This window comes from Sarcophilus harrisii, chromosome 4 (assembly GCF_902635505.1).
Source record: "Sarcophilus harrisii chromosome 4, mSarHar1.11, whole genome shotgun sequence".
In the NCBI taxonomy this organism is placed as follows: domain Eukaryota; kingdom Metazoa; phylum Chordata; class Mammalia; order Dasyuromorphia; family Dasyuridae; genus Sarcophilus; species Sarcophilus harrisii.
In genome coordinates this window covers 318,302,269-318,317,662 of record NC_045429.1, presented here as the reverse complement: position 1 = coordinate 318,317,662, position 15,394 = coordinate 318,302,269, and the positions used below count along the sequence as shown (strand labels likewise).

Here is a 15,394-nt window from a genome sequence, read left to right as displayed (position 1 = left end):
TTGCCACTGTTTTAGAAGAGAATGAGAGGAAAAGAAGCTAAGGCACCTGTTTCCTTAAAGAGATTATCCAAGAAGGGGAGAAAAAATATTGGAAGATTTTAAGGAGAGTAGGATCAACTGATGTTTTGTTAAGAATCAGGGAGTGGTGTGTGTGTGTGTGTGTGTGTGTGTGTGTTTTGTAAGCTACAAAGAAGGAACCAGTAGATGGGAAGAGACCAGAGATTATAGATAGTGGAGATGATAGTAGGAACAATCTGCTGGAGAAAATGAGGGGATGATATCAGGGGTTCACACAGAGATGTTTGTCTTGGCAAGGGCTAGCCCTTCGTTCAAGATCAACATAAAAGAGGAAATATGAAAGAAAAAAACATGAAGCATGTCAGAATCATATGAGATGAGAAGGGAAAAAGAGGGTCATCTCAACAAACGGCTTCAGTTTTTCAATGAAGGCCAAATTAAGGGTGCTATGGAGGGTTGAGGGAATGAAAAGGTTGGGAAAAGCCTTTGTTGTAAACAAGATAATGCATCATTTGAGGAATTATTAAAGGATTGTTTTGTGGCAATGGAGATTCATTGCGATAATGTAATATAAATTTGTAGTGGAACTAATCAGCAGAATTTTATTATTTTCTAAAATTCTATTCAAAAGTGAGGGAATAGGAGTGGAAGAAATAGTAAGAAAGCAATCCAAGAGGTAGCAAGGTTTGATCTGCAATAAGACAAAACAAGAAATTTTGGTGGAGAGGATTGTATGAGAGGATTGTGTAAAGAGGATTGACAGAAGAATCACCATTAGAAAGGAAGTATGCCTTGTGGCAAGATAATGAATTATCTGGTTCAATGGGATAAGAGATCATTGTGAAGATTAAAAAAAAAAAAAAAAAACAGCCTTCATGAGGCAGAAGTAAAGGTGACATAATAAAATGATTAAATAAAGGAATGTTTGAATTCAAAAATATGATGGTGGAACACTTGTGGGTGTTGACCAGATCAAGAATATTACAATCTCTGCACATAGCTTAGGTGGAGTGAAGGAATAGGTCATGAGAGTTGAATAGATTTAGAAGCTACAAAGTTAGGGTAGGTGAGAGAACATCAGCATGTATGTTAAAATCAAAGGGCACCTAGATGGCATAGTGGATAGAGCATACACCCTGGAGTCAGAAGGATATGAGTTCAAATGTGGCCTCAGACAGGTAACACTTCTTAGTTGTGTGACTCTAAGCAAGTTACTTAACCCCAGTTGCCTCTCAAAAACAAAACAAACAAATTAAAAGGAAAGATAAACCCCTATACAAATTAAAGCAAGATAGAAGCCCAAACAGTGTTGTGATATTTAAGGGAAAAGAGATCATTTCCAGATTAGGAATAGTGAGAGATTAGGAAAGCATTCATGGAGAAAATGATAGCTGAGCTAAATAAAACTAAATAAAGAAACAGGCAGACCTTAACAGGTAGAAACAAGAGGCTTGGGGTGATTGGAGCAAAGACCCAGAAGTGAGAAAGTAGAGAATAAGACTAGAAAAATACAAGTACTGAAGTATAGAGTATATGAAAGGGAATAATGTGTGATAAGGCTAGGTAAGTAAAGTAGCTAGTAAGGCCAGGTTGGAGCATCTTGACTATTAGGTCAAATGGAGAGTCTCTGAAAACTTTGTATATGACCTACATTTATAAAATCAGATTTTTCTGTTAAGCAACAAGATCCATGAACATGGTTCTAGAAGAGAATTTTTTTTTTCTAGGAAAGGAGTTCAAACTCAGATCTTCCGATTCCTTATGGCTCACTACCCACTATACTAAATTTCTCACAAGAGTGCAAAAATAGTTCTAAAAACCACGCCTATTAAGCTGCTAGGAGTTGAAAGCTTGAGCTGTCCCTGAGGAAGCAAACAGAAGCTTTTTCATCTGTTCCCAAGCCAGACTTCTGTTCCATTAAAAATCTTTTGGGTACCAAGGCCCTAGAGCTAACAAAAATTAAAATTTCAAGTTCTCCAGGTAATGACCAGAAGTGTCTGAGACAATATCCCTTGGGTTAGCAACCTATTGCCTCACACATTTAGTAATTATACAATGCACAATCCTGTACCTGAGGCATCTTCCAATTAAGATCAAAGATGAAGAATTCTCTGCCATCTTCTTCCATGTTCCTTCTTTTGTAATACTGATATGATAGCCTGGCTAGAAGACATAAATTTGAGTAATGGGTGTTGCTGGGACTTGGCACTTTGGAGTCAGAAGATTTAGGCTTAAATACAGATTGTGACACTAACTGGGTGACCTTAGGAGAGTCACTTCTCATTTCTGAGTCTGATTACTCATCTTTTAAAAAGTGAGGGGGGTTGAATATTGTGACACTGAGCAAACTATATGACCTCTCGATGCAACTCTCTCAATGCAATCCACAGATTGCAGAGCAATTGCAGATATGCTTTGGTAAAGGCATTTTCCTCACTGGGAAGTTCTGTACATATAAGTAACCCCCAAAAGAGGAGAATGAACTCAATGATCCTCAAAATTCCTTCTAATTCTAATATTTTTTATTTCAATGGTGGTATTTAGCTGGTTATATATCCAGTTATTTTTCTAGATTGGGTGAACCCAATAGGTCCCTGTAAGTATAGAAAATTTGGAGGAACTTGGAAGGCAAACCCTTAATTTGAGGGGGAAGAACCTCTATTGTACAAGAATACTAGCATCCAGACAGTCATGGATTACAGTCCAGGAATAACCTCACCCCTCACCTGTCTCACTATTTTCCACATTCTCTTCTCCATCCTCTTTCAGGTAGTTCCTGAATAAAGAATTCTTTGTCCTATCCTACAAGTGATTTTGTCCCAGATGCCAGAAATCCTAGTTATAGCCCTTTTGGATACTTCCAGTATTTGTAGACATTTAATGAAGTCTTTGTAAATAATCTGTAAATTCCATGAAAATCCAAAGATTAAATGATGGAGTGCTCTTCTTTTTCCAGTATACACAAGTACTTTATTACAAGTGGGGGGAGGGGGTGAGAATCATGGTATCCAACATAAATGTTTTCCTCTTATTTGAAAGTTTGGACATCTCAGCCTCCTATCCAAATTTTTAAGAATTCTAAGAAATGAATGTGAACTGGGGCAGGAGAGAGAGCATGTTATTTCTCAGAAGTTGGAAAATAAGTCTTCAGTACCCTGGGTCCCTTAGAGTAAGTCTTAGAGAATTACGATGACTCTGATGCTCCCCTTGCCAATATAACAATGAGCAGAGGCATCTACTATATTCTCCTTTGTCTTCAACACCCCCATGTATTCACACACAACAAGACCATCCTCTAAAGACAGAGAGGATATATACATTCATTATTGTTCTCTTCCTTTTCCTATTCCCCTGCACTTCTCTCCAAGGTTCAAGGAAAGAGCTTTTCTGGGTATTTGGTTTGGTGCCAGGAAAGAACTATATAGTATGGCAAAGAAAGAACCCTTTGGGCTTTCCCTCCAAAAAATAAAAAAATAAAAGATTAGATTATTTTTCTTAAAGGGAAAAAAATTTACATTAGCTCCCCTATGGGGCCATTTAGCCCCAAGAGCCTGGTATCCGAAGATTATAATGGGAGCAGTTAGTGGAAAATCAAAGGGAAAAAAAGACAACCCACAAGCCCCAGGCTTGTTACAGAAAATTAAAAAGAAATGTAGACCTAAGGGAAGACCCTTCACTCTCTGCCTCTGAAAGCTTTTTCATCATTCAGATCAATCAATCAACAAGTATTTATTGTGTCAGTCACTTTACTAGGCACTAGGGATACAAAGACAAAATGGATAATTGGGTTTAAGTAGCTTATATTCTATCCATGGAGTTAACATAGACATGAATAAATATAAACAAAATATCAATGTAAATTGTAGCTACTGAGGAAATCACAAAAAAAAAAATTTTTTTGAAAGTGTCAATTTAGCACAATTTTGAAGGTAGCAGTGAAATGGGAGTTCATTCCAAGCATGGCACCTAACCAATGGCAGAGGCTGGAGATAGGGACAGGTATGAGGAGGAAGAAAAAAGGAAGAAAAAGTCCAGTTCTTCTGAAGAGTAGAATTCATGTACGTGATACGTGTAAGATGCTCTCCCAGAGCAAGACTGGTTATATTTCTCCTTAAGCTTGCTCTGAAGAGCTGAGGGATTCTAGGGTTATTATTTGTCTTTCCTTTCTGAAGAGGACCAAGATATCAAGAAGATAATGTCATGTCTTGCAAGTGAAATGGGTTTATGTGAAGTTGAGCTGTACAAGGTCATCAACCTCATTCTCTCCCCCAGATCCATCTGGGTCCAGTGGCAAGATATAGATCAGGATGACTGAAAATGGCCCAGGATGCAGTGGGAGACTTTGGCCTTTTAAAATTAATGTTTTTCCCAGCTCTCAGTTTGACTGAGATAGTAATCACCCATTCAGTGATTAAAAATGGCCTTTTTTACATAGTTTCCCTCCCCCAAAAAAAAAACAATCTGGGAGGGGAAGACCCTCAGAGTTTTTAACTGAAACAGAAACAATTGCTATTTACACTTACTCTGATCTATATATATCCCAAACAAAGACCAAATGAAGTTTGGATTGGGACCTATTGCAGGCCAATTAAAGAGAATCAGAGTGATTTGGGTTTAAGCAGGTAAGGGTATAATTCCTTCTGTAGAAAGAGAGAGAAAGGCAGAAGAAAAAAATAAAGAGAGGGAGGGAGGAACTGGTTAGAAGGCCCAATTTAGTATTTTTCTCCCATGTTAACTGCCAATGGTTAATACTCTAGTTTCATTTAAACAGTATATTAACAAGCTTTTACAAAAGGATATTTATTTTGAGGAGATAACAAGGATAGAAGTATAAACAATTCCCTACAGTGGATACATATTCTGCTCATATTACTTTGGTTCCTGGGGAGAATGGGCTCAAAAATGACAATTTCTACATAGCATTCACCCACCAAGTTTACTCCAAATGTAGCACAGCTTCTGGATGATTGTTAATCTCAACTATCACTGGACTGGGTCCCTCAGATGGTTCCTTAGAGTCTTGATGCTGGGCTCATCAGCCATAAAAATCAACGTGAATTCTGTCTCTCAGAACTCTACTTAACATTCAGACTTTTCAGAGTTCAAAAGGTTATAGCTTTCTCTAATCTCCTTCACCTAAGAAAAAGAAAGAATGGACACAACAGAGTTAGAAGCAACAGCAAGACTATGTATTCATGAGCCATATAAAAGGGATCTGAAGCACTTCTCCCTGCTGAGGTAATTGTCCTTGCCTCTTTCTTTAAATACAATCAAGCATGTATGATGGTGAGTCCTTTGCTTTGGGAAGCCCAATTCTGGCTCCTCAGATAATCAGAAAAGCTTTCCTTCACCACATGGTCAGTAGATAAGAACCAGTTAAAGAATATATGTTCATATTTCCAAGCATACATAGGATTGCATTAGACAGCACACAGTAAATTTTCATAAATTATGTCCTTTGGACGGTTGTGAAGTGTTTTAAAGGCTAAACAGAGATTATACTTGATCCTAAAGGCAATAGGGCACAATTGAAGTTTATCAATACTTTCAAACCTTCACTTTAGGGAAATCACTTGGGCAACTGTTTGACAGATAGATTGGAGAGGGAAAATACTTGACGCAGGAAAACTAATTAGAAAGCTAATGTAATAGACAGGAGAGATGGCTTTGAGAGCAGAAAGAAGAGGAGGGAGAAATATCATGGAAGAAAAAATTACAAGATTTGTTGACTGAGAGAAAGAATGAGAACTCAGGGATAACACTGAGGATACTAACTTGGATGACTGGAGAGATGATCCTTAACAGAAATAGGGATGTTTAGAAAGGAAGTGAGTTTGAGTGGAAACATGATGAGATAAGTTTTATGAAACATCCATTTTGAAATATCTAATAGGCAGTTGTTGATGTGCAATTGGAGCTCAGAAAAGAGCCTAGGGCTGGAGAGCTATAACTCTGGAAATCATCTAGGGAGAGATGATAATTAAACCCATGGAAGCTAAGTTCACCAAGTAAGCAAGTGTGGAGAAAAAAATAGAAGAGTATCTAGTACAGAGCCTTGGGATATACTCCCAGTTAACAAGTTTCATATGAATGGTGATTCAGTAAAGAAGATTGAGAAGGAGCAGTCAGACATGTAAGGAGAGAACCAAAAGGGAGCAGGGTTATAAAAATCCAAAAGAAAGAGAAAGTGGTTAACAGTCTCATCTGCTGCTGAGAGGCCAAGAAGGATAAGAACAGAGTCAGATCTTACAATTAAGAGATAATTCATTGGTAATTTTGGATATGCAGTTTCAGTTGAGTGACAGGGTGCAAAGGGATGAGGGTCAATAAAAAGAGGAAGTGTAGTTTTTCTAGGAAGTTGGCTGGTAAAGGAAAAAGCTTGAGGGGATGGTTAGGATTTAATGAAGAGGTTTTTATTGGCCATCGTTTGTCTTGTTTTTTAAGAATGAGGGATATTTAAATGTGTTTCTTAGCAGCAAGGAAGGAGCCAATAGATAAAGAGAAACTGAAATTTGGAGAAAAGGAGGGTATGATTTTGGGAATAATATTTTGGAAAAGATGAGTGGGAACAACATCAAGGCCTAGTCATGGAGAAAAAGCTCATTTCTTTATGCTTTGATGAAGAGGAAAGGAGGAAAGATCAAGAAATGATGTCAAGAAAGTATGACAGAGGGAGAATAGGAATCTCATGGCAAATGAGCTTAATATTCTCAATAAAATTTATATAAGTTAGCTGATAAATGGTCAAAGGAAATAAACAGAAAACTTTTAGATGAAGAAATAAAACCTATTTAAAATTACATGAAAAAATGCTCTAAATCACTATTGATTGGAGAAATGCAAATTAAAACACCTTGGAGGTACCATCTCACATCTATCAGATTGACTAGCATTAAAGAAAAGGAAAATAACAAATGCTGGAGGAAATGTGTAAAAAATAGAGACACTAATGCATTGTTGATGAAGCTGTGTAGTCCAACTTTTTGTCTTTATCTGCTGTCTCATTCTAGGGAAGAATTTGGAATTATACCCAAATGGCTATAAAACTGTATATCCTTTGACCCATCAATACCAATACTAGGTCTATATCCTAATCAGATCAAAGGAAAAGGAAAAGTACCTATAAGTACAAAATATTTATAGTAACTCTTTTTGTGATGGCAGCTTAGAAACTGAGGAAATGCCCATCATTTGGGGAATGACTAAACAAGTTGTGGTATATGATTGTGATGGAATATTCTTGTGATATGTGAAATGCTGAGGGGGGGGTGTTCAGAAAAACTTGGGAAGATATATGATCTGATGAAAGTAAAATGAGTAGGACTAGGAGATTGCCATATACAATAACAACATTGTAATGAACAAATTGTAAAAGGCTTGACTACTCTGATCAGTCTGTAAATGAGCAATACAATGTTCCAAGACAATTCTAAAGGACTCATGATAAAAAATGCTGTCTACCTCCAGAGGATAAACTGTGATTGATTGCCAATATTTTTTTCATTTTTTTGTTTTTCTTGCATTTTTTTCTTTTTTGCAACATAGCCAATATGGAAATATGTTTTGCATGATTTCATGTGAATAATTGATAGGTTGTTTGCCTTTACAATGATTGGGGGAGAGTCTGGAGGGAAGGAGAGAATTTGGAACTCAAAAAAATTAGATGAATATAAAAAATAAATAAAAATTTTAAGAAAAGAAAAAATATTTTAGTAGAATATATGGAGAGAGGTCCTCATCCTAGAGAAGAGATGGTATGGAAGCCTTAAGGAATAAGAAATTTGGAACATACTTTTGACCAGTGGACTAGGGAATCATTTAGGGAAATACAAAAGAATTATTTTATCTTGGTGAAATTAGATAAAAATTTATCATAGACTCAGTAACTTAGTCATATAATTTCCTCCAACTTCATTTAGCAAATTGTGATTAGGAATAGAGAAAACAGAGGAGGAATAATCCAGAGTTAGGAATTAGCAAAATATGAACATTGGTGACCCATTAGAAAAAAAAAAAGATGCAGGAGAAGAAGATGGTGTAGAGATAAACTGCATAACTGTAAGGTTACAAGGAGGAAATTGAGATTAGAGCATGGGTAATGGCCTAGGAAAATATCAAAACATGAAGACAGTGACATTGTGGTAAAGACAATGAATAGATTGAAGAGAGAAAATGGGAAGATATGGAATGATAGATTATGAACTGGTAAAAGGCTATTGGAACTTTTGAGCATATCAATGGATGGAAGGATCAAGAGTATAGCCATTCCTGTGTGTAACTGAAGGGTAGTACAGGAATAGGGTGTGGAAGTTGAGAAGCAATTGGAAGAATTTTGAGGGAGCATCATTCAAAGGATCTTATACCAGGATTCCCTAATCTACCTTTTCTCAAAGCATTTATATTAACAGAGTACAGGAAAAGAAAAGATCATAGGAGCTCAGGAGGGAAAAGACCTTCCAAAAATCATCTCTTCCTTTCCTCTGCCTCCAGGAAAAATGGTGTCACAACTTTGCTGACCAATGGAGGTTATTTACCAGGGAAATAATATGTCAATCTCCCTTTCTTTGAAAGTCTTGTCCACATCCCACTTCACAGAGTTTGAACCATTAACTTTAAAATCAAGGATAGTTTTACACATTTGAGTTTCATTTATTTATCCATCTTTGTATCTAAATGTACATACAGTATTACCGTATTATCACCGACTTAGAGTTAGAAGTGACATTTAAGTCTGAGGAAACTAAGGTCTCACAATTAGTGTCTGTGACAAGATTTGAACTCAAGAATATGAATTTTCCTGACTCCAAGCTTGACATTCTATCCACTGTGCCACCTTTCTGCCCCTGCTCATAGCACCAATTTAATAAATCTTCCCTGAATTTAATCAAATCTCTGATTACAATGATATGGCTATTACACATACACATACATACACACATTGTAACCCTCTATAATTTAATAGCTAATTCTCAAGATTTTGCAAAGCTGAAGAATTCATTCCCTTACAGAGAAGTGATAAGCTTCCAAGTGAGTACCCTGTCCATCACCCAACTGCACTCAAATCCTTTACAATTTGGTAGAAACTAGAAATTCTCCTTGCTCCCTTACTCCCACCAATGTTCTACCCCTACCCAACTTTGCTGTTCTGTATTTCCATCCTAAATAGCAGCCAGATGGCTCAGTAGATAGAGTGTTTGGTCTGGAGTCAAGAAGACCTGAGCTGAAATCTAGCCTCAGACACTTAGAAGCTGTAATCACTCAACTGTCTTAATCAGAGAAGGAAATGGCAATCACTCCAGTATCTTTGCCTAGAAAAGTCCAAATTCGATTGCAGGCAGTTAGACATAATTGAACAACCACAGCTCCCTAGCTAAGTGGTATAGAGACAACTCCCACTCCCATCCCAACCCACCTAAGTGGTATAGAGGAACCAGTTGGTACCACGGATAGAGCCCTAGTTCTGGAGACAGAAAAATCTGAATTCAAATGTGGTCTCGGACACCTATAAATTGTATGACTCTGGACAAGTCACTTGATCTTTGACTTTCTCAGTTTCCTCATCTGTAAATTGAGGAACATTATAACATCTACTTCCCAAGGCTATTATCAGGCTCAAATGAAATTAGCATAATCGCTGCACATAGTAGGGTACTTGGTAAATACTTGTTTTCTTCCTTCTTAACATCTGTATCCCATGTATTTCTGAGCTGAACCAGTTCATCTTGGAAAAAACAAATGGTTATACTCCGCCTTAAGCTATACCCCTCAAAGAGATTATTAAACTAACTTTATTGAAGGGATGTGGCAGGAGGTATTGGTGAGGGGTTCTGATAGGAAATAGAGATATTTACTAAAATCACCCTGGGTTTCCTAAGAACAAATTATTTCCTTCTTTTTGTTCATTTGGAGTCTGAGATACAGATATGGACAGTTTCAGCTTTCTGCCTACTCCCCACATGCCAGATAAATAAAATATCAGTGTTTACCTGGGAGCAAATTGCCCAGCAGGCAAGTTTGCAAAGGCTAATAGTGTTTGTGGGTTTCTAGTGTGTATGTGCATGCGACTGTGCACGTGTATGCATTAGGGGAGGGGGAAGGGAACCTGTCTGTATGTGTCTGTGTATGCTTGCCTACTTCTCACCATTCCTGGCATGGAGTCGGTCCCCATATCAAGGGGATTTAATCACTTTGGGGGCTGAGAATATTATTGTTTTAATACAAACAAGTGGTGACAGGAATGAAAGGAAGGTTTTTAAAAACAGATTCAAAGGGTTCTTGAAAGCTGCTGGGGAATATGAATGTGCCTTTGAAGTAGGAAAAGCTCCCATTTGTTCAGTTGAAAGTGGAGTTTGCCTCAATATATCATTTTCCTTAGTAAATGGATGTCCTTATATCAGCTCCTCCTCTCTCCCTACACTATTCTCCTCTCAGACCCGAGAACAGACCAGGAAACAAGCTGAGAGGCCCTACCTTCAGAGCAGCTCCTGATAAAACAAACTAAGGAGCTTTTGGAGTTATTGAATAGCCAGTTAACCGAGAAGATAGAGAAATGCCAGGGGAAAATTCCCTAGAGCCCTCAGAACCCCCATCCACCTCTCTCAAAGTGTTCTTTTCTGCTCCCTTGAACAGCTGGCCAGCCACAGCTGGCAGACCAATCTGGCATGGATTCCATATTCCTTCCCAACCTTTAGATTCACCCAGATGACCTTCCTTCTCACTCTTCTTCTTCACTCTCTTCCCCATTCCAAAAAAGCAGCTTCTTTTTCTGTGTTCACTGGAGAATTTCATAATTGAAGAGAGCTCACTGACCAATTGAGGATGGTCTTATCATGGGCAGGTATGGCATCTCCTTTAATACCTAGGTCAATACCTGCTACTGCAAGATTCTGCTTCTTCTAAGAACTTTGAACTAGAAATAGTGAATGGAATTTGCAGGAAGACAGATTTCAATTTGCCATAAGGAAGCATCTTCCTAATAATAGTCACAGTTTCCCCCCAAATGCATTGGGCTGCCTCGAGGTGGGCTAGTGAGTTCCCTCTAACTGAAGGTATTCAAGAGGTTGTATGACTTGCTCATTGTGGATGTAGGATTCAGAATTTGGATAACAATTTAATTAAATCCTTTTTTTAAAAATACTTTTGGAGGAGATCAGGGTTAAATGGCTTGCTGAAGGTCACACAGTTTAGTTCTGAAGTCACATTTGAACTCAAGTCCTCCTGACTACAGGGATGATAATTATATTCTATCTACTGTATCACCTAGCTGCTCCTGACTAGATCCTTTTTAAGACATTCCTAGGCTCTTTTCAAATTCTATTCTTCTAATAGATTATAAACTCCTTGAGGGACAGGACTATCTTAATTCATTTTTTGTATTCATATACCTAGTATATAGTAGATGCTTAATGTTTGTTGACTTACTTTTGCTTAACAATGTTTCCTTGAGTTACTTCTACTGAGCCAAAAAAAATTAAGGGGCAGATCCTTCTCCTCCCCATTGGATTCATTCAGTAGAACTTTTCCATCCCCACTCATTCCCAATACCACTCGGAGAACAGAAGGAAGTTCTCTCCCCATCACCACTATTGGGGATAGGCAGCAAAGTGATGTTCTCAGGTTCACTTCTCCCCTTCCTCTCTTTGCCTCACATTCCCTCTTCCCCACCCTTTTGTTAAGACTTGACAACTTTTCCTTCTTCTCACTGGCCAAGGGAAAAAAAAGAGGGGGGAGAACTAGAGACTTTGGTGCCCACAGCTTCATTTGCAAACTAATGTTGTTATCCTAACAAGTCACACTGTCTGCCATCCCTTGAAGGATGTCAACAGAGAGAGAGACAGATTCAGGGCCAAAATTGCATTATCTCCAGTGGTGAGGAGCATGTGCTCGGCGGGGGCTAACTCAATCATGCCACAGGGGTTGCAGTGACTTTGCTTTTAGCTACAGTGAGAGCTCAGATCTGCAGGAACAATGAAGAACAAAATCATCTCCCTGATACAGACTTGGTCAGATGGTTTAACCACCATTTGGTAGGTAACCTACCAAATGGTGGGTGGCGTCAGGCCTTCCCCAAATGGGATGGAACGAAATAAGGAACAGTAAAGGATAAGGACTGAGATGGGAAGATTGAGGCCTCCCAAAAAGGAACTGACATAGAGAAGACAAAGGTATCCTCATTCCTGGGAAGAGGTCTATTAAGTGTGCTGTTTTCCTACAATTCAGTGGATCAAAGTTCTTTAATCCCAAGAAGAGACAATCTAGGGGATCTAAAATCCCTAAAATGTAATGACCTAGTTGAGTTGAGAATACCGAGTTAATCGTCTTATAATACCTTGAATGAAGATACCTCAATTGCCTATATTTTGAAAAGCTGACTTCCCACTGGATTGGAACCTTTGAGCTTAAAGGAAAACATGATGCAGTTGGAGATAGAAGACCTGGATTTAAATCCTGGTTATTTCCACCTGTGAGACCCTGAAAAAGTCATTTAACTTTGAGGACCTCAGTTTCTTCATGTGTTAAATGAGTGAGTAGGAGTAGGTGGGTTCAAATACTCCTTCCAATTTTAGATCTGTGATTTCCAGGCATCTGTACTTACCTTCCTTAGCCTCAATTACCTCATCTATAAAATGAGTGGGTTAAAATAAAGAAATGCATTTTACTTTACTAGACATGTTACCAGGGCTTTGTTTACTCTTTTCTCCAGTAAAGAAATGGAATGAAAGAGCTGGGAATGATGGGGATAGGGAAAAGAAAGACTGCCGGGTGATACAGTGGATAGAGCACTAGCCCCAGAGTTAGGAAAACCTAGTCTGGCCTGAGACACTTGCAAACTGTTACTAACTTGTTTGCCTCAGTTTTTCTCATCTGTAAAATGAACAGAAAAAGGAAATGGCAAAAAATTCCAGTATCTTTGCTGAGAAGACCCTAAAATGGGTGACAAACAGTTGGATATGATTGAAACAATTAAGGAAGCCATCCCAAATGTTCATAGGAACTATTTGTGTCCAACCTGGCAGAGCATTCCGAACTTGTATTGTCTGATCATCCACAGTTAAATATACTGTCACTTGACTCTTAATATAGTGATATCATTTTGATCCTCTTTGAGAATGAAAAACAATAACCAGCCAATGATTAAAACAAATGAACAACAACTAGGGGAAAGAAAGAAAAAGAGAGTCAAGTCATTGAAGCATCTTTTTTTTTAATACAGAGAAAAGAACTGAAGGAGAGTGAAAAAGAAGCCCAGACAACCAGGATAGCTTTGAAATCTTACCATATAATTAAAAAGAAAAACAAACTAGTCAATGATATAGTTTCATATTCAGTCGTGTTTTTCTTTTCTGCTCTGTAGATAGAAATGGACATTTATTTTGGTGTTTATTAAGTTCAGAATAAAAATAGAATTTTTAAAAAGTAATGATGGGTTTAAACTCTATAGTCGGAAAGGTCCCTTTCAGCTCTGGATCTTTGGCCCTAGAATCTTGCGATTCTGGCATGAGTCGCTCAATAATTCTGAACCTCCAATTCTTCATCTGTAAAGTGAGGGAGTTGAACTAGAAAATCTCTGAACCCATGATCCTTATTGTCCTGTTGAAATGTGTGGGGAAAGGGAGTATGGCTTTTTGAGGAGAAGCTAGAATGCAAAAAGAACTTAATAGACTTGGTTAGAAAGAGGGAGCTGTGCTCTTCTCTGGTAGAAAGAAGACCCTTTAAACCAACTTATATCCCCCTGTGCTTTGCAGATGATGTCTCCCCATATTTCAAGACAGAACCTGTCCGGACTCAAGTGCATTTGGAAGGGAACCGCTTGGTGCTTACATGCATGGCAGAGGGCAGCTGGCCCCTGGAATTCAAATGGCTGCATAATAACCGAGAATTAACTAAATTCTCTTTGGAGTACAGGTAAGTCCCATTCCTCATTTGTCACCTTCACTTTCCAACCAATTATTGGCCACCTTGCATTTTATTGAAAGATATGATGTTTAAGGGATAAATTCAGAGTAACATGGAATTTAGAGATGGAGGACTTGGATCCAAATGCTATCATGTGGCATCAATCTAGGGATTTCTTCCCTTTGGGATTTAGGTGCATCATTTGTAACATGGGAGACTTGGATTAGTTGATCTCTAAGGTCTTTTCCAGCTCTAAATTCCCTCTCTATCCCCATCTTTCAATGGCTTAGCTACAGTCTTACCTCCTACTAAGCCTCTCATTTCTTTCCTTCTTTCTACCTCCTTTTCCAGGCAGCCAGTCCTAATCTGCTCTAACCCATTAAGTGGATCTTATTTCTCAAAGTTACAGCCCTTTCCACCAACTTTTTAATTTTCTTCTGGGATCCAGCATTAGGAATATATCCATTGAGGGTTTTCTTGAGATTGGAGTGGGATTGTACTTGGTATTATCTCTCCATCTATAAATTCTGTTTCCTCCTCCACTTAACATCTACTCACCCAAAGAAGCCCTATGGGTTCTTAGCCATTTCCCTTGGAAGGAACTGAGAGTTCCAATGGTATGTGCCAAGCTTGGGGACTTGGGTTTCCCCGCATTGAGGAGCCTGTTCTCATCAGATCTCATGTAGGGGAAGAACAGTTCAGTCCAGGAAATGAGGATGACATGAATTGTAGAAGAAGTATATACACAAGGGACCCCAGGAGGCTGCCTCTCTGTGTATGGAAGCACTAGAAGCAGGCATCAGTTCACTTGGATGGGAACTATTTGGGGAGACAAAAAGATAGTTCCCAAAATATAGCCATCTTCTTTTCTTTCTCCCTCTTTGGACAGAAGGGGAAAATCTGAAGGAAAGTTAGAGTAAAGAGAGGGAAGGCCAAAGCAAGCTTCCTTATCCTGGCTCAGAACTTAAATCTTATTCAAAGCTATCTAGCACAACCTTAAAGACTTGCCGATCTTTTTGTTTTGGCTAAGAATTGGAAATCAATGGGATGTCCATCTATAGAGGAATGGCTGAACAAGCTGTGATGTATGATTGTAATGGAAAATTATTGTACTCTATGAAATGACAAGTCAGATGATTTCAGAAAAAACTGGAAAGATTTACATGAACTGATGCATAGTAAAGTGAACAAAACCAGGTGAACATTGTTCAAAGTACAGCAATCTTATTCATTGAAAAATTGAATGACTTTGCTATTCTCAGCTATATAATGATCCAAGACAGTCCCTGAGGACTAATAATGAAGCATACTTTCTGCCTCCAGAGAAAAAACTAATATTGATTGAATACAGACTGAAGCATGCTATTTTTCATTTTCTTTTTTTCCATGTTTTTCTTTTATTCAAGCCTTTTTGTACAAAATGACTAATATGGAAATGTTTTGCATAATTTAACATGTATAATCTAAATTTGATTGCTTA

General features: G+C 38.1%; 1 protein-coding gene across 2 annotated transcripts in view; it reads left to right on the top strand.

Annotated features, from left to right (window-relative positions):
- The window catches only part of SDK2 (sidekick cell adhesion molecule 2), a 436,057-nt gene that overhangs the window by 185,070 nt on the left and 235,593 nt on the right, over positions 1–15,394 (top strand). For both annotated transcript variants that reach the window (XM_031965742.1, XM_023502570.2), the window contains exon 2: positions 13,764–13,923. In XM_031965742.1, the coding sequence (XP_031821602.1) occupies positions 13,764–13,923 (160 nt within the window). The remainder of the gene's footprint in view (positions 1–13,763; positions 13,924–15,394) is intronic.